This window comes from Pangasianodon hypophthalmus, chromosome 30, assembly GCF_027358585.1.
Source record: "Pangasianodon hypophthalmus isolate fPanHyp1 chromosome 30, fPanHyp1.pri, whole genome shotgun sequence".
Classification (NCBI taxonomy): Eukaryota; Metazoa; Chordata; class Actinopteri; order Siluriformes; family Pangasiidae; genus Pangasianodon; species Pangasianodon hypophthalmus.
The window spans coordinates 3,958,462-3,983,374 of NC_069739.1; the positions used below are offsets into that span (position 1 = coordinate 3,958,462).

Sequence of the window (24,913 nt, forward strand, 5' to 3'; positions counted from 1 at the left end):
GAAGTCTTAGACATGATTGGCTATTTAAAAAAATTAGTTTCTGCTTTAATTGGCAAAATGTAACTATACTCTGTCTTGTGTAATCTTGCAAATAACAATGAATTTCTTTCTTTCTTTCTTTCGTTTTACAAGAGCTACAATTACCCATTGGAAAGCAAAAATGTCTCTTCATTCCCTTCATACATAAACATTTATATGTTTAAAAAATAAATCATCCTGTATTCTCTCTGAATTTTATATGATTCAAAACTTACAGTATCAACACTGGGGCATATGTACATTTCAATTTCATATTCCCATTCCATATTGGTCCTATATTTGTCATTCTGTGTGAGTCAGCCTGTATGTGGTTTGACCTCACATTCCGTCCTATATATCATTTTTCAGCAGTTCAATCTTATCCGATGTTGTAGTGTTGGTTTTACTTCAACCACAAGTAAAAAGGAAGCTGTCATCCAATCATCCAATCTATGAAACGCCTGGATTTATGACTCTGGCATTGTTTGTGTGTTTATGTAGAACCAGACGCAACAGCACCAGCAGACGCAGGCGCAGACACAAACGCAGGCGCAGCAGGCTCCGTCTCAGCAGAGCTCGGCTCAGACCAACGGCACGTCGGGGGGGACCACGGGACCCTCCATGCAGCACGCAGGCCAGGAGCAGGGGCCCCCCAACAAGAAGAGCCGCACCACCGGGGCCAACGTGCTCCAGACAGACTACCAGGTGTGTGTGTGTGTGTGTGTGTGTGTGTGTGTTTCGCTCACACCCACACGGCATAGCGGGACCAGCACCATACGAAAGCAGACGTCATCCCTGAAAAGAGCTGTGTTATGAAATAGATTACAACACAACAGAGTTCCACACCCCAGAAATGTACCACGCAACTACCAAGATTGCATCAGGAAATGAGTTTCTAACAAAAGACAACTGAAAGCTGGTTTCATTCACAGATTTATTGATCTGAGTGTTTTCATTTTCTGAAACACTATCTGCCAATACCTATATGATTCTCATATTATTTATTATCCCTTTTATGCATCCCTTTGCCAGATATTTTTTTTAAAATAGATAACACTTTTTATCTATGTACCGAGGTGAAACGCCGGTTTTCTTGCACCCGAGACTCAAAAAATTAACGTGGACTACCAACCAACAGTAAAATCACCAACAGTACCTATAAAATGCGTAAAAAGAACTGGCAAGAAATAAGTATTATAGACATTGAACATTTGATACAGAAACAAAACGTAATACCGAAGTCTGTCAGGAGAAGGTCTTCAGAAGAAGGTTAGGAATGTTAGCTAGCTATCAGAATCGTCTTGGGGCAACTTTAGCTTGTGAACGTAACTAAACGAGACATCATGATGACAAGGAGCACATTCCTACCGCTTTTTTCCTTTGATGGCCTACAGCAAATTAGTCACTGGTGTCTGGTGTAAGCACAAAGGATAAAAGCTGCTACATATTGTTATCTGTTCTTGCCTTGTTGCTTATCAGGAACATTTTTCTCCGGAACACGTTCTTCCAGTAACCCTGGCATTGTGAAACAGCTATTAGGATTTACTAGCTGTAGCGTAGCACAGGCGTAAAGAATCTTTTGCTGGACGAGGGAAAGTCACACTTTTGGATGCAAACGATGGAACACGTTCCTGTGCTTAATTAGAAAATGTGCGTGTGTGTGTTTGTGTGTGAGTGTGTGTGAGTGTGTGTGTGTGTGTGTGTGTGTGAGAGGGAGAGAATTTGAGTTACTTTAGCTAATCGTATAAGAATTTTATGTAATATTTACAAAAACCTCTTTTTTCTGTAGTAAGTAAACAGATTAGTAAATGATCTGCCGGGTTGCACGTGTCCCAAACAGATCAGTGCTGGAAAGACTCTGAGGTGCTATGCCATGTACTTTGCCCTGAGTGTGTGTGTGTGTGTGTGTGTATGTGTGTGTGTGTGTTTAGACTTTAACTGATAGCCCTTGACAGCATGGCAGTGTGAGCTACTACACCTCTGCTTTATCTACCTGTCTAAATACAGCGCACAGAGGGAGAGGGAGAGAGAGAGAAAGAGACCCTAGTTGTTGCTTTACCAGAAAAAAAAAAAAAAAAAGAAAAAAAACACAGGTTCTTCCATTTTGGCATGTTGAATTGCTGTTGTTTATAGCAACCTTTTTAGAGCTGTATGATGTTCCAAGAGCTAAGTTTTTATCCTTCTGACAGCTTGATGATTATTAACCCTTTCTTTCTCTTTTTCTATCTGTTTGTTTCAGCACTCCAGCTCACGCCTTGGTTACCAAAGCAACGTCCAAGGCACAACACAGTCTCAAAGCACTATGGGATATTCGTCCACATCTCAGCAAAGCTCCCAGTACTCTCATCAGTCTCACCGCTACTGAGGCGTGGAAACATTGACGGCTCGCGCTAATCCGTGAACACAAACGCAGGTTTTGCTGCCATTCCTTATAAACTTGTGGAGACTTCCTTCTACCTGCCTTCCCACCTGTTCCACTTCCTTCTTATTCTCAGTTCCTTTACACTTATACGCTTTCAGCTTGAGATGTGTATGCTATTCTTACTAGCGTTGCCAATACCAGCAGATAAGATGTCGTTTCTGAAGCAGCACCTTCCATGCTCAACTACACATCCCAGGAGCCTTGGAGCGCAGATGAACCCTATGATGAGAATCAACACCAGCGTCCTAACCCTCGGTTAAAACCAATACTCAGAAATATATTTCATATATTTGCATTTATTTATCTGGCGCAGGCTTTTATCCAAAGTGACTTCCCGCTGAGGCAGGATGCAATCCAAGCATTCAGCTGAGCAGTTGAGGGTGAAGGACCTTTCTCAAGGGCCTGACAGTGGCACTTTGGCAGTCCTGGGATTCAAACCGACAACCTTACGAGCATTACTTCAGAACCTTAACAACAGAGCCACAATACCAGTTCCTAACACCCCACAGTGTCCATATGGATCCGGTTCTCATGAAAACCTTCAGTGTCCACACAAAAACAGTTATTTAAATCTTCAGCGTAAATATATGACTCTGAAGCATACAAAATGAGTTGTAACAAAACCATAGTGTCATTATGGGTCCAGTGCAGTGAATACATATGGACTCAACTGTCAATGCATGATGTTTTTATGTAAATCAAGTCCCTAAAATCCATCAAACCCTACAGTGTCCATTTAGTGTCAGTCATCTGAACCATGAGAACTCCCTCAAGAACCAGAACCAGTCCACAGACTCCTTGGTTTCCCCCCAGAACAAGCCCCCAGACCCCTTGGTTTCCATCCATAACCAATCCTCAGAATTCTTGGTGTCATCAAGGGTGCACTCTTCAGTTTCTATCAAGAATCAGACCGCAAGCCTCTTGGTGTCCACCCAGAAACAGTCCTCAGAACCCTTAATGTCCTTATGGGTCTACCCTTGGGTTTCCCTCCAGAACCACTCCCCAAGCCCCTGGGCTTCCCTCCAGAACCAGTCCCCAGATCCCCCAGTTTCCATCTAGAACTAGTCCTCAGAACGCTTAGTGTCCAACCAGAACCATCCCACGGATTCCTCAGTTTCCTTCCAGAACCAGTCCTCAGACCCCTTGGTTGGCATCCAGAACCAGTCTTCAGAAAACTGAGTGTCATTATGGGTCCACCCTTTGGCTTTCATCAAGAACCATTCCCCAGACCCCTCGGCTGCCATCTAGATCCAGTCATCAAAACCCTCAGTGTCCTTACAAAGCCATCGCTAATAAAATGGTTCTAAAAATCCTTGGAGCCAGTGTGCCGCACCATGTAGTCCCAGAATCTGCAGTATTCATACAGCACCAATGATCCAAACTCTGCAGTTTCTATTTAGAGACACTACTGTCCAAATTGGAATTCTTCGAACCTTTATTTTTTATGTAGAACATTTAGTTTCCATCTACAGGCAGTCCCAAACCCTTCAGTATCTCTACTGAACCAGTCTTCAAAACTGTCAGTGTTCCTGTTGATTCTCAGAACCTTCCGTATCCATACCTAACCAGTCTGCAAAACCATCTTAGTAGAGAATAAGTCCTCTGAACTTGCAGTTTCCAATCCACTAACCCACAAAACCTGCTTCAATTCCAGTCCTACACACTTTTCTTTTCTGCCTGTAACCTGCCCTCTGGGACAATGTCAGGGCCTAAACAGAACCTGCCATTAGGACCCACAGTGTCCGTACAGAACCAGCCAGAACCTAGAATCATTGTGGAAGCATCTAATTCTGCTCTGGTCCAACTACCGGCTACACACCTGCAATATGGAGGCTAATACAAACCAAATATCCCTTCCCTCCTCTATCTGTCTGTCACTCTGTCTGTCTTTAACACTTTCTATTTTTCTCTTCCCGCCCACCCTTTGCATATATAACACCACGTGCACACTATAGACACAGAAGAACAAAGAACTTTGACGATAGAAGACTGGCGGCTGGCCCTTATCGGAGCCGTGATTTGTCTTCACGCATGTGCAGAGCGCCTTTACGACTTTTCAGCTACAGACCTGGAGGCTTTGCCCTTCCAAATTTTTGTCCTTTTGTAAATATTTAATTCTGATATCTGAACACCACAGAGGAAACCCTTTACTTTGTCTTTTGACGATACTCATTTCATTCACGACAATGAACGGCAAATATCAATGACAGCTGGGTTTGTCAGGAAAATGAAGCAAAACGAAAGGAGAAAATTCCTTTTTATTGTTCGACGAATACATTTGAATTATTTTTTTTGGCCATGAGATATAATCACGTGTATTAACCCTGTATGTATGAGAGAAACTGTGTGTACGTATGTGTGTCTATGTTTTTGTTACAATGTCTGAGGCAGCTCCAGTGACTGTTACCTCCTGTTTGATATTTTACAATTTTGGATTTTTGCTATTTTTATTGTTGGTTTTGAAGTTTGCTTAGATTTGTTTGTTCCTCACCACTCCATGTGTAGACTCGCATTTGAGGCGGCGCTATAAAAATAACAAAACAAAAAAACAAACAAACAAAAAAAAAAAACACTCCAAGTCCTTCAAGCTGGGGGAAAGGGGAGCTAAAATTTTCCCTTTAACGCTATTCCAGGCTCTGTTTCCCCTGTTTGCCAAATCCTGACCTCAGCCAGGGTAAGACTAAGCATGGTCTCGAGTTGAGAAGAAACAGGCCAGACCTGATAAGTGCACTGAAAATGTTGGAAACACTGACATCTACTGGGGGTTGAGAGAACTGCATGACTCTCAGAGCTGTCAACAATGTGGCACTTCTGCACTCTGTACTAATGGACATGGGGTTGTGAAGTAGACTCGGGAGGCACTGGCGCATGTAGCTGACCTGAGACCTGCTAAAGACTGAACAATGCGCATCAGTTGAGCATAAGGCACTGATCTCCCTTCAGGTTGATTCCAGATACACTGACCTGAGAGGATACGTTCATTTCAACTATTGTGAGTTTACAGCCGTGATATTTAAATGAGAACTTCACTCAAATATGCTAACAACCACACATTATTAGTGGGCACACATTATTACCAAAGCCAACTGTATAATCTTAAAAAAAAGGGTTGTTTAAAGTTCTTTAAGGGTTCTTCCAAATTAAAAAAAAAACAAAAAAACAGTTGTACTTTCCCTAGAGAGACAACCAAAAAACCCTTACGCTTTCAAAATCTTAGACTGCATACTTGAAACACATGAAAATGAATCACCACTAAACACAGTGGTAAACATACTTTTTGAAGAAAATGGTTCTTCAGTAGTTGTTCCAAAAAATTGGAACCCTTTCTGTAGGGAAAAACTGTTTTGTTGTGGGTTCCTGCAGTGGGACAACTGAAGAACCCACGAGGGTTCAAAACCTATAGGAATGTATACTTCGAACAAGTGAAAAAGAACCACTGCCAAACACAGTTTTAAAGACACTCTTAGGGAAAAAAAAAGTTCTTCAAAGGTTCTTACAAAAAATGGGGCCTAACTGGAACCCTTTCTTATCAGGATATACTCCAAGAATGGATTTTTTTAAGGTTCCCCCAGAGGCATAACCAAAGAACCCTTAAGGGTTCAAGTTTTCTAAGAGTACATATTTCAATCAAATGAAAAAGAACCACTGCTAAACAGCTGTAAGAACACGCTTAGAAAAAAATGTCCTTCAAGGCTTACAAAAAAAGGTTCATCTTCAAGAGAAAAAATGATAAGTGTTCCCCCAGATGGACAACCGAAGAATCAAACCAAAGAATTTACTAACAGTGTATATTTCAAACAAACGAAGGAAAAAAAAAAACATCACCAAACATTTGTAGGAATGTGCTTAGAAAAACAGGTCTTTCAAGGATTCTTAAAAAAATGGTTCTGTAATTTACTATGCTGTTGTAAAGTTCATTATCCGTACGGGTTCCCCCAAAGGGACACCTGAAGGACCCTTAAAAGGTTCTAAATCTTCTAAGATTGTATCCTTTCAGCAACAGAGCCACTGCTAAACACTCTTAGAAAAAAAAATGGTTCTTCAAGAGTTCTTCTGTTAAGTCTTATTCGCTTTCTAAAAGGGTTCAGCTTCCTTTTGTAATAGGAAAACACCTTGTTCTATGGTTCTTCCTAGAACCTTTACTTTTGTAAGAAACATATCAAAGAACTCGTGATATTTGGACCAATCAGAGACAGCGGGTGTGTCTTTGAGCTCTGTTAGGAAACTCGCGCACACCACAAAACAAGAACTCAAACTACACTGGTTTATATTTATATAAAATATATTTAATTTGACACACACAGGCGGCTCAGCTAGTTCATTTGTTAATATATGTGTTAGCATATTTTGAGTGAAATGTTTCTTAACGCTGTCACTAACGCTGTCATTAGTCATTAACGCTGGTTAATGACTTGCTCTGGAATGACTGTAATGTTACTTTCCTGTCAAAGGTAATTATACATACGTAAAAAATGCAGTGCTGATAGAATTCACGTAAAGTCTAGACAATAGACATTCACTTTGCATGTTTCCAGAGCTTGTACACGCAACTCGTAGAACTCGTTTCGGCTCCGCCCCCTCAGTTCTCTGGAGGCATCCACTTGGCTCCGCCCCACAAAACGTTACAATAGTGATTTTTAAGTCAAAACTCTTGAGTTGCGTTTGTCTTTTTAAAGCAGTGTTTTATAGATTTAGCACGAACTCTGTAAGTGCATGAATTGCAACTGAAAAACCCAGTATGTGTAAACGTGTAAAGATGGAAAGATTCGTAGCTGTGATATGGGAACTCCACTCGGGAAACGTGGAGTGCAGTTACAGTTGCACAGTTATGATTCTGGTTATAAATGTGTGATTCGTAAAAATACCAATTTCATTATAATCTTTAATCTTTACATACAATTACTTTTGACAGGAAAATAACTTCAAATACCACATGCTAGATGCTCCCGTTTTTTTGTTTTTTTTTCCTCTGAGGCTTTTTTGTTTCAGATCACACCAAAAAAAAAACAAAAAAAAAACAAAAAGCATTGACCAGCAGTCCTACCCAACCCCTGACCTTCCTCTCTACAGCGCGCTTTCTTCTCTTCCTCCTGTGACGCAGACACATTGTGTGTAGAGCGCAAGTTTAGCGTCTCTTTCTGTAAAATTAAAGCGAGGTGATTGGTGTAGTCGTCCTGTCGCCGTGTCTTCTCCGTGTGGGACACTAAACCTTCACACTTTTCCTATGCAAACAAAACGAAAACAAAACGAAACAAATAAACCGTACCTGGAAAGCTTCCGCTTGTGCAGGAGCCTCAAATTCAAACCACAGCAGCAGCGAATATCATGATATTTCTTACTATCGAATTTTTTTTTTTTTTTTTTTTTTTAAACAAAACGGGATTTGTAATCTAAACTGCAAACTGAAAATTCTGACATGAAGTCATTGAGGTTTCTTTTGTACTGTATGCTGTATTGTTATAACATATTAAGATCGATTGTAAAAATGGCATGTATATTAATTCTACACAACCGTATTTATTATTGTCACACGTGTATATACGTATACATATATATATATAATCAATGTTTAGATACGTCTCAGGCCTGAAGCTGAGGTCAGAGGAGTCTCTTTTACTAAACGAGATCAATGTTTTCAGGTCCTTTGTATAGGTCTTTACTTTCCTAACGTAGTCTGAAGGTATATCTGCTCGCCATAAGCCTTTATATACGGAGTTGTACATAGGCACTTAGTAGGCGTGGTGATTATTTATGCACTGAACTCCATTTCCCAGAAGGCACCAGTCCTCGTAGGTTGGGGTTTACGAAGCTGAAGGAGCTGCGTGAGTTTTTGTAGTTTTAAAGGGACTTTGTGCCTGTCGAGCTTAGAAGTGTTCACTAATAAGTGTGCGATTATTTCTTTCAGCTAAAACATTTCAGCGTGTTGACAGTGCCTTTTTTTTTTTAAATATCGAAGCTACGTTCCAGTACTGTTTTTAACATGCCCTTGTTCACTTTCCCTAGGTCTGATTTAATATTTTAAATATTACTAAATTATATCTCCATGTATATATTAATTAACACACATCACTCCGTGTGCTTTTATTGCATAATTATTATTATTATTATTATTATTTTTTTTAAAAAAACATAGGAATCATAATTTTAGCAGAAAAGAAATTTTTTTTTGGCATAAATTTTGTGTTTTGGATTTATTTCTTTTCTTTTTTCTATCCACTGTAATGTTTCCTTGTTGCTTGATTTTACATTTCAGGTTTTCCCCTCTTTTAAAATCCACACAAATCCACAAATGGCTTCCTATTCATTAATATCACTTTTATAATGCACACTTAGCTTTTTTATATTTCTTTTGAAAATTAATAGCAAAAAAAAATTCCATTTCATTTAGCTAAACGGTTTTAGCAAATATGCGTATAGTCTTTATACGTCTTTGACCTGCATACAGAACCATATCAGCTGACTATTAGAAAACATGCTAATTAGCTGGTGTTTAGCTAGCGTCAGGGTTGCTGTGCGGGTCTTGAAACTATGGAAATGGATATAATTAAGAAAACATTTAGGGAAAAGTTTGGATATTCTATTGTCTGAGGTTTTTACATTTTAGTCTTTTCATTTTTTTCTGCGCCACTTTTACACACAGCACATTGACTGATTTAATTTTTTAAAGAACTGTATATACACACACATGTATATGGACAGGCAGTTGCAAGAACTCATCACATAACACGTAACATCAGCTGTCTTTGAATTTGAGCATAAATATTGGTCTTGTTGACATTCTTTTACTTTTAACTTGAAATTTCTAAAGTGTACCGTCATGTTGACTCAGTCCCTCAGTCTCAAAGAGCTGATTATAAATTTCTCGTGAGCTATTTAGATATTAGAGCTCTCATTATAGCGACAGGGATTTAACTGAGAGGAAGTGGACAAGGTGTTGTTAAACAACAATACTGGAAGAACTCGGGCTGTGTGTTTCAATCTTGGCTAAAATCGGCACACGGCGTTCAGAACACACTCTTTCCTTTTGCCTTTTTGGAGATTTTTATATCGTCCTTTTTGTTTGTATGATTTTTTTTTTAATTTTTGATGTTATGTTTTATTCTGCACATGCGTTTAATAATCTACGGAGCAGGACGCCTTTAGTAAAACTCTCATTGTGTGGAATTCTGAGAGGTTCGGTGTGTAGTCCTGCGAACATTAACGTCTTTTTTTTATTATTATTATTATTATTATTTCATTTTATTTTTAAATGATGTCCTGTTTTGTGTGAATTTTAACTGTACATAAGAACTCTTCACTGAAACATAACTCTATGATATTTGTCTTTTAATGCACTGTTATTGCTAAACTATTTAGTGGTAAATGAAAAAGTATTTAATGTTTTTTATTGTCTTGTTTAGGCACTAAAGAGATGGCAGTTATATAAAAGCTAGACAGTGCTCTTTTACAGAGTTCTTATTGTAAATGTGTAGAAATATAAAGCCTCTGAATGTTGTATGCAAATAAGCGGGCGGAGCCTATAGGCCTCAGCCATGTCAGTCTGTGCCCTTTTTTACAAATGATGCATGTATTTGTCCTTTTTTTACAATTTATTTTAAAAAGCCACAGCACTTAAAAACATCACGGTCAACACACTTGTGTCCCAACAAAGCACTCAATAGTTCGGTTCTGTCCCAATTCACAGCTCCGTCTACTTTTAATCACACTGATCTTCAGTTTAAACTCTTATTTCACAGAAATGATACTTATGCTCCTGTTACGTACTTAGATACGTTTTTAACTTTAAGTCCACTGCTAACGCTAGATGATCTATTTTGGTATCTTCCTAAATTCCTCCTATTATAAAAAAAACATGCAAAATTCCTCCAACAGATGTGACCGTGGAGACTTACAGACCTAAGAAAATGTTGCACTTGACTAAAATGAAGTTGTACTTACATAATGAAGACTTCTTTGCAATTTTGTTAGTATAATTGAGTTTAATTTCATTAAACTTGACCTTCACCTGATTATATTGAAACTTAATACTCGTTCTTTTACTCCTTTTCATTTTTATCCAAGCACTTACCACAAATCTCAGCGATCATGGCACAATTTTTTTATTTTTTTTACCAGAATCTATGAATTTAATCAGTCACATTTCTGTGGGTTTCAACTTTATTAATTAACCATTTTATCCAGTTAAATCCATTCGAATTTGCATTTATAATACACCACAACCAATTATACATGCTTGAGGACAATTTGTCTGTTAGTCTCATCTGTTTTTTTCTACAATAAAATTACTTTTAAGGGGAAAACATTTAACTTCATGAAATTTTATTACATTTCCAAACTGTAATCAAATTAAGTAAAGTAAGAAAAGTACGAAGGCTAAGCAAGTCCCTTAACTTTTGTAAATTTTTTCGTACGCATTGAACTGTGTGATTGTTACAAATTTGCCAATGTGAGGCCATGTTAAGGAAAAAAAACATCGTAAGTACATGTTTTTATTTTTAGCTTTCAGTCAAGTAAAATCATGTTGCTACTTCGACATTAAATTAAGATTTTAAGACTCCTACTTTTATTTAAGTAGAATTTTTCTCTCATTTTTCAATTCCTGAAACCGAACCGAAACTCTGAGATTGTTTCCGAATCTTACGACTTGAAGGGGTGTTCACATGCAACTTTTAGGTTGGAAATGTGCGTTTACAATAATTCCAACACCGCATGAAGGCAGCATTAAAGAAGCACTTCACCCAGAAATTCTAATGTAACTAAGAATCTGTAAGACATCATGTGCGCCAGATAGCTGATTTTGTTCCTTACGTGAATTTTTGAGACGTTACGTCTCTGTAGGTTGAGGGCACATGGAAAGCGAGGATGTGAATGTTGGGACGGAACTGTTTCCTTTAAACACACTGAGGCACTGATTTAGTAAGATCCCGTATACAGATCCTGTGTGAATTACGTCACTTGTGAAGAAGGACTTGCATTTTTTTTTTTTTTTTTTTTATACATGCACTATTTGTTTTTGATATCCGATTTCTGAGAGCATCTCGGACGAGTCAAACTGAAACTAAACCTAGCCACATAATTGTGCAGTCAATATGATACTGATATGTAAAAAATGTACAACATACAATTTTAATGCAAAATTCAAAATGGTATATTTTTGTTCATCAGGTAAATGAGTAAATGAAAACCTTTTCACAGGTTGGAATTATTTTAAATCTTAAGTCTGCATCGGAGGTGTGACCATGACGTAAATATTCTATATGAATATTAAATTATTAAGACATAATTTTAGAAAACATTTGATCAATATGAGATAGTTTGACAAAATCTTGATAAACCTTCTCATTATTAAAACCTGAAAAGGACTTCAGCAAATTTAATACCTGCTTTTCGTCCGTAGTAATTTGCGCATGCAATAACCGTTCCCAAAGGAACGTTAATAAATCACTTCTTGAATGCTGAATTAAGCAATTTGCATTAACTCCGCTCTTCCCGATTGCATATTCATTAAAGCAAACACGTACACAAACCGTAAAATCAGGGCCTGAGTGTGTCGTAACGTTATATTAACCAAGACAATCCGCATACACACCTGCAGGAAATTTGGAATCCTGACTGGATGACTTGTCCTTGTGGACTAATCTTATTGGATCTTACTAAATTTAAAAAAAAAAAAAAAAAAGACACCATGAAAATGTTTAAATTCATGATGCATTTCAATACAAGTCCATTTTAACTGCTCCCTTGTTTTTGACTAATATAGTTAGGGGTGCTAATAGATATGTGCACACATGTTGTCTTGATGCAGTTTTATGCGTGTGTAATTGTTGTGTAACCACACACACACACACACACACACACACACACACACACTGTTTTAACACATCGACAGACACGTGCATTTCGTTCTGAAGTAGCTAAGGCAATAGCTCAGTGCAGGAAAAATAAGAAATTGGTTTGTACTCTGGCCGCTAGTAGCTTTGTCGTCCTTTATTTCACTGTACAAATGACTGTTAAAGGAGAAAAATGTCATGTATATTTATTTTATATCTTCTATTGTAATAAAAATCTCTTTTTGCTTCACAGTGTCTGTTCAACTGGGATCAGGGAAATGTCACAGTGTCACAGTATATGATCACAGTATATGATTTGTTATATGTGGTCGTGTAATGCTAATGCCGCTAATGCTAGGCAGCTAGCTAATATGAGCTAACCTTACAGGATTTCTGAGAAGAATTTTGTCATATTCATAAATATTCATGAATAAATAAATTTCATATTCATAAATACATAAAATACACTTGATTTAAGATAACGTGACATAATTTCTAATATTCATAAATGTTATGTTCATAAATAATGTAATATTCAGAAATGTTTATATACGTACCTGCTAACGCTAGCCAGCTAGCTAACATCCTAGCGTAACAGGCTTTCGGAGAAGAATTTTAAGTCGTATTTATAATTGTTTGTAAACCTTGCTGCTAATGCCATCTAGCTGTCGAAAATATGCTAACTTTTAGCGAATTGCAAAGTAATATTCATAGATGTTAATAAACATGCTAAATACCGCTAACCTAACAGGTTTTCTGGGACGTAATGCTCATAAATGTTTATAAACTTCACTGCTAATGCTATCTAGATGCCTAACTTTACAGGATTTCTGTGATCATTTAATAAAGTAATATTCATATTCATAGTAATATCATTTAATGAAGTAATATTCAATCTTTACTGCTAATGTAAGAGGATGTTCCAGTTCAGTTGGAATCAGGATGAGACTGAGATAAAGAATTTTATTTAAAAAAAAAATACACATGATTTGTTATATATGGTTGCTTAAATACTTTACTGCTAATGCTAGCCAGCTAACATGAGCTAATAAACAAGAACTCTAAGAAGAAATTTTATGCCATTCATAAATGTTTATAAACTTAACTGCTAATACTAGCTAGATGGCTGACATACAGTAAGTTAACATAACAGGATTTCTGTAGGAATTTGTAAGTAATATTCATCAATGTTTATAATCCTTACTGAGAATGCTAGCCAGATGGCTAAAATAAGCTAACTTGACAGGAATTTCTAGGTAATATTCATAAATGTTTATAAGCTTCCCTGCTAACTCAAACCAGCTAGCTAACATGTTAAATTAGTAGAATTTCTGAGAAGAATTTTTGGACCTATTACTAATTGTTTATAAACCTCACTGCTAATGCTAGCTAGCTGGCTATTTTATGATAACTTGGCAAGCTTTCTGAAAGGATTTCAAAGCAATGTTCATAAACGTTTATAAACTTCACTGATAATGATAACTAGATGGCTATAATAACCTAACTTGACAAGATTTCTGTGAAAATTTGTAAGTAATATTTATCGATAATAATGAATGATAAACTTACTAACTACTGATTGTTATTGGTGGTTGTCTAAATACTTTACTACTAATGCTAACCAGCTAGCTAACATAATTTAACAAGTCTTAGTGTATGAGACTTTAGAAATTCTCTCAGATATCCTGTCAGATTAGCTCATGTTCACTAGCTATAAGAAATTATAATAAAATAATAAAAGATTGAATATCATACTATCACAGAAATCCTTTCAAGTTAGCTTATTTTAGTCAACTAGCTAGCATTAGCTGTTTATCAACATTGATGTACATGACAACAATCCTCTAAGAAATCCTGGCAGGTTAGCTTGTGTTAGCTAGCTGGCTGGCGTTAGAGGTGAAATTTATTATTATTTATGAAAATGACTTAAAATTCCTCATCAATAGAAAATGATGATGTGTTTTGTGTTTACAAAGCATTTTTTTTTTAATCATAAAATCATCTTCACGTCTTCTCATTTTCTGTAATTACAGTTTCTCTTTCTGCCACAGGGTGTCACTGATAATGTTCTCTGTGGTCAAGTCTGTTCGAGATACGGGCCAGTGGGCCGTCAGATCCCTCTTCCGTGTGTGTGTGTGTGTGTGTGTGTGTGTGTGTGTGTGTTTTAAAGAGTGTACGAGCAGGGTCAGCAAGACCTGTCTGTCAGACACGGTGACTCTCTCGCATCCTTAGGTAACACAGTACACAAGGACACACACACACACACACACACACTTCTAAAAAATTTGTAATTTAAACTTTGATTCTAAGCTATGCTTTTTAACCACCATACTGATTATCATGTACTTCTTGCTAAACAATAACTTTCACAGTTCTGCTGAATTCTGGATTCTGATTGGTCAAAAGGTGTTGATTAATTTTCTATAACATCAGCTCTGACAGTAGCGCAGTTCCAAATCACAGGTTTATATTAATGTGCTCGTTCTAATATCGTTATAATTTCTATGGTAACAGATTACGTGTTTAGAGGAGTTTACACTTTCTCAGTAACATGACAAGCTGGAATTTTTTTTCTTTTCTCTCTTATTAACTCCAACAGAGAGTAAAAGCGAGGCTGGTGAGGGAACGACCGTTTATAGCTGCTGTAACGTAAATGAGAACAGGAACTAACTTGTTTTGTGGACATTCCCACCATTAAATATAACTGTAAATGGGTAAGAGATGCCGTACGTAAGACATTTTCTGAAATTTCCTGTCAGGTTTGTTTATTTTAGCCATTTAATGTAGACATTTGTAACTGTAACTTTAAAAAGTTACCTCAGGTTAGCTTATTTGAGCTAGTTGGCTGCTTGTAGCTGATTTTTCAGCAGGGTTAAAAGATAATTTCTGAAATATCTTGTCAGGTGTGATAGCAATCTAACTAGCATTAGCTGGAAATATTGTAGACTTTAAAAAGTTACCACAGAAATTAGCTTAAACTAATAGCATTAGCAGTAAACTTCTGTGAATATTGCTTAAATATTGCTAGCAGTATAGCTAACATCACATAGATGGATAGGAACCAGGAGTGTGCATGGTGTAGTTTAAAGGTCACAAAGAAATAAAGGGAGACTTGAGAGGTTTTAAAAACAAGCCCAATTTGAAAGGAAGAAATGAACGACTGATTGAAAGCCAGTATTATAAACGATTAAGAATGTAATGGATAATAAAAAGCATACTCCGTACTCGTACAAACGGACAGATTTCAGCAGTAATATAATTAACTACAGATGACAGTCGAATTAGATTAACTCCTCATGTAATAATTTTTAAACTTTATTTATAAAGTATGTTCTGTTTTGGTTCCAACATCTCAACGTGCTTCACATAAAACCGAGCGAACATTAAAGTTAATGATGAGTATTAAAAAAAAAAAAAAAAATGGCGCTCGTTAATGACATTAAACATAACCTTTTAACAGCGTGACTGTGGAGGAATGTTTCTGATTGGGATTAGCGTTACGGAGTTGCCGTGATCCCGTGAGGGCCAGTGTCAGCTTCTGCGCTTCTGGAATGTTCTGTCTCATGTGTCTGATCACTAACGGGGATTAGAGGGGGAGCAGATTCCTGACCACACCACACACACACACACACACACACACGCATGCAGACACACACACACACACTCACATTGACCCAATGCCTGAATTGTACCTGGGAGTCCTTTTAGCATGTATCCATCATCCTGCTAGTGCATTTGAGTATTATCTAACAATTAATTGAGACTGAATGAAGCAGACGCATATTACAAACTGAACCTTTTAAACATAAAATGATGGATTTTATATATATCCGTTTTATTTCTGTCAACTTAGCTACCTAACTAACAAACAGTTGCACAGTTGCTTTTAACTCACTTTCAAATAAAAAAATATATATTTTTTTAAATTTTCTTTTAATTTACCTTTTCAAACATGCAGATCGGGATCATATATTACAGAGAACTCAGATACCGCAATAAATGACTTTTCCCTTTGCATTTTATCCGGGTGAGGGTTGCGCTGGATGAGGAGCTTGTCCCAGGAACACTGGGTACGACAAGGATTTCACCCTAGATGGGACGTCAGTGCGTCACATGGCACCATGTATACACACACATATTCACAGCGTAGCAATGTAGCGTAGCCAGCATGTTTTTGGGAGGTAGGAGGAAACCAGAGAAGCCCGGAGGAAACCCACATGGACATGGAGAACATGCCAAACTCTGTTCAGACAGTAACCCGAGCTCAGGATCGAACCCTGGGGACCCTGGAGCTGTGAGGTGGCTGATACTTGTTGCACCACTGTACAATACTTTTTCTGGGAGGAACATAGCGAAGATGTATCTACAAGGACCATTATTTGCAATCAGAAAACACCACCTTGGCTCCTGAGTCACGATTGGTCAGCGCCACATGGGTACTGCTTGTTATTTACATAAAATTAAATCCAGAAAACAGTTTTTTTTTCAGGTTCTCGCCATCCAACGAATTTTTTTTCTTCAGTACAGGCAATCTTGACAAAATCTTGTTTGTATGCTGCTGATGCTGTGGAAAGAGATTGTGTTTAACACAATGGAATATTCCTTTAATATCATATAACATTGTTATTATTGTCATGTGTTTTTTGCACTGTGTAAAAGAGAGACCTTTGGTTTGGCATGTACGCTGGAAGCAGGTTGATGAGTTCCTGTAAATGTGCCAGCCGCTCGGTTACGGCCTGTGCTGGACAGCGGGTCGAGCCATCGCTCAAAAGCGTCTTTGTTGGGAACCCAGAGCGTGACTCATCAAATACGAGCATGTGTAAGAGAGGGAGCTGGAAAGAGAGTACAAGGCGATCACGCCACCCACACAAGTTCCCGGGAGTCAGTGTGTATGTGTGTGTGAGTAAAGGATTCTCAGGATTCTGGTTTGCTGAGTCAGTGCGGCTGAGTGTGTTTGAGTAAATGGATAAGACAAACAGCTAAAGGTATTGGACAGATTTTCTTCTCATCTGCTGGGGGTAGGTTTGGGGGGTGACTTTCTTTTCCCCACGCTTTATGTGTCAGAAGGTCTCTGTGGGGTACTGTGTGTGTGTGTGTGTGTGTGTGTGTGTTGGACTCAAAATGCCAAATGCCAAGTATCCACCCAGCTGACAGAGAAACAAATGCATGCTGGTCTTTCCAAACGGTGCCTCACAATAGATGAAAGATGTTAGAAAGCCACACGCTAAGCTGCAAAGCTGCAGTGTGGTGTAAATTGGGTTTAAGAGGAGCTCTGAATACAACGAAGGCTAATGACATTTTTATAAAAATAATACATTTTAATTATTATTAAATATTCCACAAATAAAATTTAAATGCATAGAATTTAAACATTGCTGTATACATTATAAATATAAAGAATGTGACTTCTTCAGTAGCATCTCAGGTGACCTCACATGGGGTCGTGACCCCAAGGTTGAGAACCTATGTGTTGATATGTGTGCACATTTCAGTGATTTAACTAATCAGCTAACTAATCAGCTAACTAACCACCCTTCCTAAGTTGGAAGCAGGAAAACTACTTAATTGTGCAGGAGCTAAACCCCTCGGTACGGTTGTAACATGTTTTGGTTAAATTACACAACAATTTTTAAATTACAGACTTCATCCTTCCCACATCACATCATGCAAATGGTTGCTTCTTTTTCAAATTGAATTTCACCCCTATCATCATTGAGTACTGTACATTATCACTGAAACGGAAAGGAGTCCTGTGCTACAGCTGTACCGGGAATGTAAATGTGTCACAAAACACAGCACTTACATATACATCAGGAGGAACAATGTTAAACTGTCATACACTCATTAGTCCGTGTGATGAGGGTAGCTTGGATGTTCATTACGCACATGTGGAGACACATGTGCCGAACAATCACCCATTTAAAGATACAGAACTATGTTCTCATTCTTTCCATTTCATTAGGGAGGGGTGTGATGCGGCATGACGCGCAAGCGGAGTGCCGCTACCCCCTGAGGTGCATTATTTTCGTAGAACAGTGCGGTCTGGAGTGTGTTATTCCTTACAAATGAAATGGAAATGGAAAGAAATGAAAATAAATATGTTATTCCTCTTATACCATAGTGATTTCCCAACGATTATAATATTTAACTTATTAATGAATGACATGTGCATTTTAACAGCTCGATTTTAATGTTGTGGAATATCCGAGACAAGTTAGTTCCTGTTCTCACCTACGTTAAAGCTGCCATAAACAGTCATTCCCTCAGCAGCCTCTCTCAAAAAGCACAGCCTGACATTTTACCAAGAAAACGGAAAGCGTAACCGAGACCCAGCTCGATTACAGCCGAGACTCCTTCCATAAATGCTAAATAAATAAATGTGTCCTAAGAAGCGTCACCACATCAACAATAACACATTTTATTTTGGTAAACGACACGTTTTTAAATCCATTTAGATTTAAAAATGTTTCTGTGTAAGTCCCTGTGTATAAGCTATTACTATAGAAACGATAACGTATTAGAACGATAACCCATTAGAACTAACGTCCAAGCCGTGCCATTATACGAAAATAACGCACACCTTCTGACCAATCAGATTCGAGCATTCAAGCGCACTGTGGTGTAAGTTGTTACATCATAGTAATAGTTATTACAGTTTAACGCGGCCACGAATTTGCGCCTACGTCTTTTCTGTCTCTGCGCCACTTCTCTAGTAAACTGTCAATGTTTATACAGTTATGTATTAATACTTGTGCAATTTAACACAACTAAAATAAGTGGTTTTAACTAGACTAGCTACTATTGAACAAATAGAAGTATATAAAGTTCATTATTAGCCATTAAAGTAGTTTTAAACACAAAATGAGAGTATGTAGGAGTGAAAAAAAAGACATAGTTTCAACATTTCTGCTCGGTGTGTAATTTTTTAAGGCGTATATCTAAGTCGTTTCTAACGTAACTAGGTTAGCTTAACAAACGTACACAAATGTTCGATTGGAAGTTTCCTGCTCTCGCCCCTTTAAGAAAAAAAAGGGGGAAGTCTCGCGAGAGCCGCGCTTCTCTCGGCCGCCATATTGCGCGACGGTTATTTTGATTCGTATGTGTCGGAAGCGAGGAAGAGGAAAAAAAAAAAAAAAAAAAAAAAAAAAAAGAAAAGACTTGGGGGGGAAAAAAGGAGAAAATAAAACAGAGTGAGGATTAAAAGAAAAAAGAAAGAAGAAGAAGAAGAAGAAAAGTTGTGTCACTTTTAATAATAATAATAATAATAATAAATAATAATAATAATAATAATAATTAAGAAACCAAAACAAAGCAATTAAAAAAAAAAAAGGAAAGGAATCAGCGAGTGGGTGAAACATTGAGCGGGGGGCGACGGACGGACTCGGTGTCCCCCCCGGACTGTGAAGTGAAGTTACGCCGTCCTCAGCGCACTTAGGCCCGGCTCCGAGTTCCTCCTCCTGCCCGGCCCTGACACCGAGACCGACACGGAGACGGAGAGAAGCCTCGGGCGGCTCCGGTGTGGAAGGCGGCCCGGGGAGCGGCGGCTGCATTCACGGACACGGTAAAAAAAAAAAAAAATTAAAAAAAACCCAAAAAACTAAACTAAAACTCAAACTAAACCAGCACGACCTTTATTGTTAACATATCTATGTATATACTTCCCAAATATTTTATTTGTTAGAAAGAAAGCGAACTGTTTATTAGGCCTAAAAGTAAACTGTGTCGTTTTTTTCCCTCCTGTTAGCTAGCTGTGTGCAAGAAAAAAAAAGCTCCGATGGAAAAAAGTTTTCCAGATGACGGGTTTATAGCAAACCACAGCTCTGTAGCTCGTCTGGAAAAGTCTGGAATGTTTAGAAATGTGTTTTTAAACTTTATTTTTTTTAGTTGACATGCTGCTTTTTTTTGTAACGTACGCACTGCGCTTAGCTTTCTGCTAATCTGCTGTCTGTGTACAGCTCCTCTGTATGGGGCTGGTGGATATTCTCTAACTTTATGCTTAAATACAGAGCTACAGAGTGCAGTTATTACAGTTATTATATCACAGGGCATTCTTTATTAGTTTATTTATTAAAAAAAAAACTTCATCTGGGTTCATCTGAGTCTCTTGTGGAACATCTGTCATGTCACATTAAACACTCATGAAGTCTTCATGCAGTGTCATGATTAATAATAATAATAATAATCTAGTATTGTAGTAATAATAATAAACTTTATTCATAGATAGGTAGGTCAAAATTGTACAATCAGTAGTAAAAATTCAAAGGTTTTCTTATAGAAAGATCCAGAAACTCTCCTTTTTTTTCCAGCAGAGTTTGTTAATGTTTACAGCTGCAGCAGATTTCTTTATACATCATTTTATCTTTGAGCTTCTGTAGCTTTTTATTCTTAGTTTTATCTGTTGTTATGAATCATAAACTATCTTAAACCATACCGTGCATTATACAGTTAGTAAAAAATGCTTTAAAAATGGAAAAATCTGGGAAGAAATAATCGGATTTCAGTAAGCAGGCAGGATTTGTTGTCGTACTCGTCCATGACATTTATTTTTATGAAGTTTTATTAAGCTTGAACGTTTCAAATCGACAGTAATAACGTTAAACGACGTCTCCTTTACCCAGCTTTATCTAATCCCACATTTTACTCTCCTCTCATATAATTTGATGCGTTTATGTTTTTGTCTTCGTAACATTCGTGCCTCTAATATTTATTGATACTAAACTTTTAAGTGAACTACAAAAAAAAAAGAAAAAGACTCAAGTCCATTTCTGTTTCATTTCTAACCTCATTTATATGCATCATGATTTATGAAATTGTCTCCGAAAACGATGATGTAAATGGTTACGTAGTACCTTTTTTCCATACCAAGAGAACCATCAGATATTAGATTTGTACCAAATTATGTGAAATCATATGAGGAAAAGGCAGATTTGTCTAAAATGATTGAAAATCCTGTGTAGTGCTGAACTGTATCCGATAAGGAAGGTTTAAAACGTGAGCTGTCTGTGCTGATTTGCGCCGTAGTTCGATCATGTCCTTGTTTATGCTGGTTGTTTTTGAGGTGTTATAAGATCTACGATGTGGATGTTCTGTATATACACGTGTTATAACTCGTGTTTTAACGTAAGTCTGTGTCAGGGACTGACGTCTGTGCATTAAAATTAATTTAACTCCAAAAACAAGGCAAAAAAAAAATCATGCGGAATAGAAATATTTTGCGCATAAATTTAAAAAATGTAAAGGTATTTTTGGAGACGTGTGAGATGTTGAAGCCAGCAGGACGTCGTTGTTGGTCTTTGACGTAACTTTGCGTGTTACATTTCCAAAAAAACGAAGCGACACAAACAAGCACGAAGAAATGAGAAATGGTTGCGTGGATCGTTTTATTTCTCTTTAGATGATTTTTACAGAAACATCCAGCGTAGTAATGGTTAATAAAGATTATAAAATAAACTGGCAACTTGTTTTCAATTTACTTGTGACTGCAGTAAACAGATTAATAATAAAAAAAACGAAGCTAACTGTAGTCTAATCTCATTGCTCTGATTTGTAGCTTGCTCCGCCTCCTTTCATGATGTCATCGCCGGTCAGCTTGTGTAGCTGCACACAGCTAAACTTCAAATATGACGTTCTTAACGTTAAACACATTAAACATGTTCGTTAGAGTATTTTACGATGTTTTTGCTGACTTCTTGTTCTTGCGAGAAGTTAGCGGTTGTACGTCACGCTCGTGTCTATTCTCGCTCGCCGCTTTCCGGCGTCGTATTAACGAGAAATCCATCGTAGGAGCAGTGGAGCAAACTCCGGTCTCAGAGAGTCCCAGAAGGCAGTGCAGCTCTACGGCGCAGAGGCTCGGCTTCTTGACGATCTACGAGCTGGAGAAAGGAAGCTGAAAGAGGAGGAGAGAGAGCTGGACAGGCTGAAGTACTAAAGCGACGCTGCATCGCTGTCTTTAAGTAGAGATGAAACGAGGGCGAAATCCCACCGCACCACTGTCCGAGCGGCATTGTGGGTAACGTAGTTAAACAACGTGAACCGAACAGAAAGATCGTCGAAGATCACGTGTTCGTTGCGAATATTAATATGCAAGTCCAGCAACACTGCACTCCGTCCTCACACCTCGCTTGATTACGCTGAGCAAATCATCCGGTTTGAAATGTTATCAGTAATGTGATGAGATAAGATACACTTTTATTCACCCCTCATGTGGAAGGTGAAGTGTTAGAGAAGCGCGATAGAAAGAATATAACGTCTAAGACGGTCAACAAATCAAAATAAATACGACATGAGTGCAAAGTGAACGTTAGCAGAGTGATAAGTATCTGAGGCAGTAAATAAAAATCATAAAAAATATCGTATCGCGATTTTCAGAGACGTTTCTACGATACGCAGTATGCGATATGCAGCATGATACAGTATATAGTATATTATTTTTCCCAGAAATCCAGTGGTGCTGCATTAAAAAAATAAATATTTTGCCTACGAAAAATATTCTATTAACCTTAATAACATTTTTGTTTTATTCGTATCATTTCTAAGATTAAGTGCAAACGCTTGACATAAACATTTAATAATCAGACGTCACGATATCCACAGAGTTTCGTAAACATGCATTGTGCCAGAATTTATCACGATGTTGATATTTTATCGTCGTATCATGCCGTATTTTCCCAGAGCACTGAGCCTGGTTATAAAGCTGCGTTTGCTGGATACTAAAGGCAGTAATTTGGGAACGATTATCCGCGCCGATGAATCAGAAGAGGCTGCGACTTCCAGCTGACCAAAACCTCATACTCCACAAGGTGTTTTTTTTTTTTCTCCCTCCGATCCTGCGTTCGAGAGATTTGGATTTCTGTGTTTGAATGAATCACGGCGCTCACGCGATCCAACCAAAACAGCTCATTTCAGTCAAAATAACGCAGACCTCAAACATCTAGGCCTTAAGCACTGGTGTGTGATGTTCTGTAAAGCACTCTGCGTTTGCGGTTCAGTCAAAATCGTCCATATCGCTTCCATAGTGTCCAGCAGATTTCTGTGGAACTGGAATAACGACGGTTCGTAAGACATCCTTAACGTCCCGTTATGTAGCGTAAGTGACGTTTACGTGACATTTCATTCGAACTAACTATTTTATGTGTTTTGTTTTGTTTTTTGTTTTTTTTTTTCTATGTAGGAGGGTAAATCTCAGGCTCATTATGGAGCAGTTGTCCATCTTGACTTCGCTGTGTCTTTAATCTGCCTTTTTTTGTTTGTTTTTTTGGCGACACACATCATCTCTCTTGCAGTTTGTGACATTTAACGAGCAAAGAGTTGATCTCTCGCTTAATTAAGAGAAGCTTGCAGTGTTGAATAAGATATTAATCCCAATAACAAGCTATTTTGTACAGTGCTGATTAAAATAGGACGTGCGTGTAGAATTTGACATCAGCGCGGTGTGTGGTGTATAGCTGTTAATAAGCGTGTGTGTGTGAGTGGTTTTTGTGGCGAGAGTAAAGCCTTTGGTTGGATATGTTTCCTAAATGATGTTTTGATTCCCGTCGAGAGTCCCTTGTAATTATCTCAGTACCAGTAAAACTTTCCCTGAAGTGAGCAGCGATTCATCAACACTTTCCCGCGTTATATTTAGTTACGGAGTTTCCGAAACCGCCCACAATGATGACGTGACAATGATAAAGTGCGAGATGTTTGATTATTTTTACGATTTCGCAGATACTAATAACATTCACGACCAGTGCCAAACAACAAAAATCAGTCCGGGAAGAAAACCGCAAACTTTATTTAAAAGGCTCCTGTTAGTCAGTGAGTTATTTTTCTTGCTCCACTTACGCCAAAGCTTTACTAGCTAACTGATTCTCAGTTCATATGAGCGAGCAACGTAGCGACAGCCGTCCGTTCATTTTCCACATACGCGTACGAACTGTGGTTTCATCGACAGTGGCGAGCGGCGAAGTGACAGCGTGGCAAGCGACATTGATTTTTGATATTTTCTCCATTCTATGCAAATTAGGTACGACTGTAAAGCAACGAATCCAAACAACTATCTCGAATGATTCCTTGGACCAATTCTATGGGCCACGTGGTCAAAACACACCTCGTCACCCTGGTCTCATCTTACCCTGTCGTTTATACCCTCTTATGAAATGTGTACGGAGTTTTTATGAAGAAAAATAGAAAAAGCTTGCAAGGAAGCAACGGAGATCGTTGATGCCTCTGCTCAGTGTACGTAGCTAGCACAGTAAAGCTGGCTAACATTGCTAAACTAATTGTAGCACGTAACATAAATCGAACAGCCAATTTTCATACAAATTTTGGTTTCTCGCCGTTTCTTTTTGGAACTAAGGACAATGCTAGACAGGCCACACCCACAAGCGACAAACTAGAAACAACACGAGCGACTTGTTAGTGCGAACGTACGGTTAGCTTGGGGTTAGCTATTTCATTTTAATCAGGGGCAGTGCTCTCGTGAAAAATACTTAACGCCAGTCACGTTATTTAAGACGTTTTCGCTCAGCGCGTGTTTAAATTCAACGTGATGCCGTGCTGTACGATTATGAGCGGAGTTGTGCGACCATAACTCGTGTATTGTGCGTACTTTGTCTGTGATTTTGTCGTAGTTAGCTAGTAAAGCTAATTAAGAATGAGGAAC

At 38.0% G+C, this 24,913-nt stretch overlaps 2 protein-coding genes across 9 annotated transcripts in view; both read left to right on the top strand.

Moving 5' to 3' along the window:
- Nucleotides 1–12,520, top strand: part of cdk19 (cyclin-dependent kinase 19) — a 67,845-nt gene extending 55,325 nt beyond the window's left edge. Inside the window, exons 12-13 of the mRNA XM_053231798.1 lie at nucleotides 520–723; nucleotides 2,258–12,520. Coding sequence (XP_053087773.1) covers nucleotides 520–723; nucleotides 2,258–2,383 — 330 coding nt within the window. The 3' untranslated portion in view covers nucleotides 2,384–12,520. The remainder of the gene's footprint in view (nucleotides 1–519; nucleotides 724–2,257) is intronic.
- Nucleotides 12,521–19,420: 6,900 nt separating this feature from the next.
- Nucleotides 19,421–24,913, top strand: part of tab2 (TGF-beta activated kinase 1 (MAP3K7) binding protein 2) — a 70,793-nt gene continuing 65,300 nt past the window's right edge. For all 8 annotated transcript variants that reach the window (XR_008301298.1, XR_008301299.1, XM_053231739.1 and 5 more), the window contains exon 1: nucleotides 19,421–19,831. The gene's annotated coding sequence lies outside the window, so the exon portion shown is untranslated. The remainder of the gene's footprint in view (nucleotides 19,832–24,913) is intronic.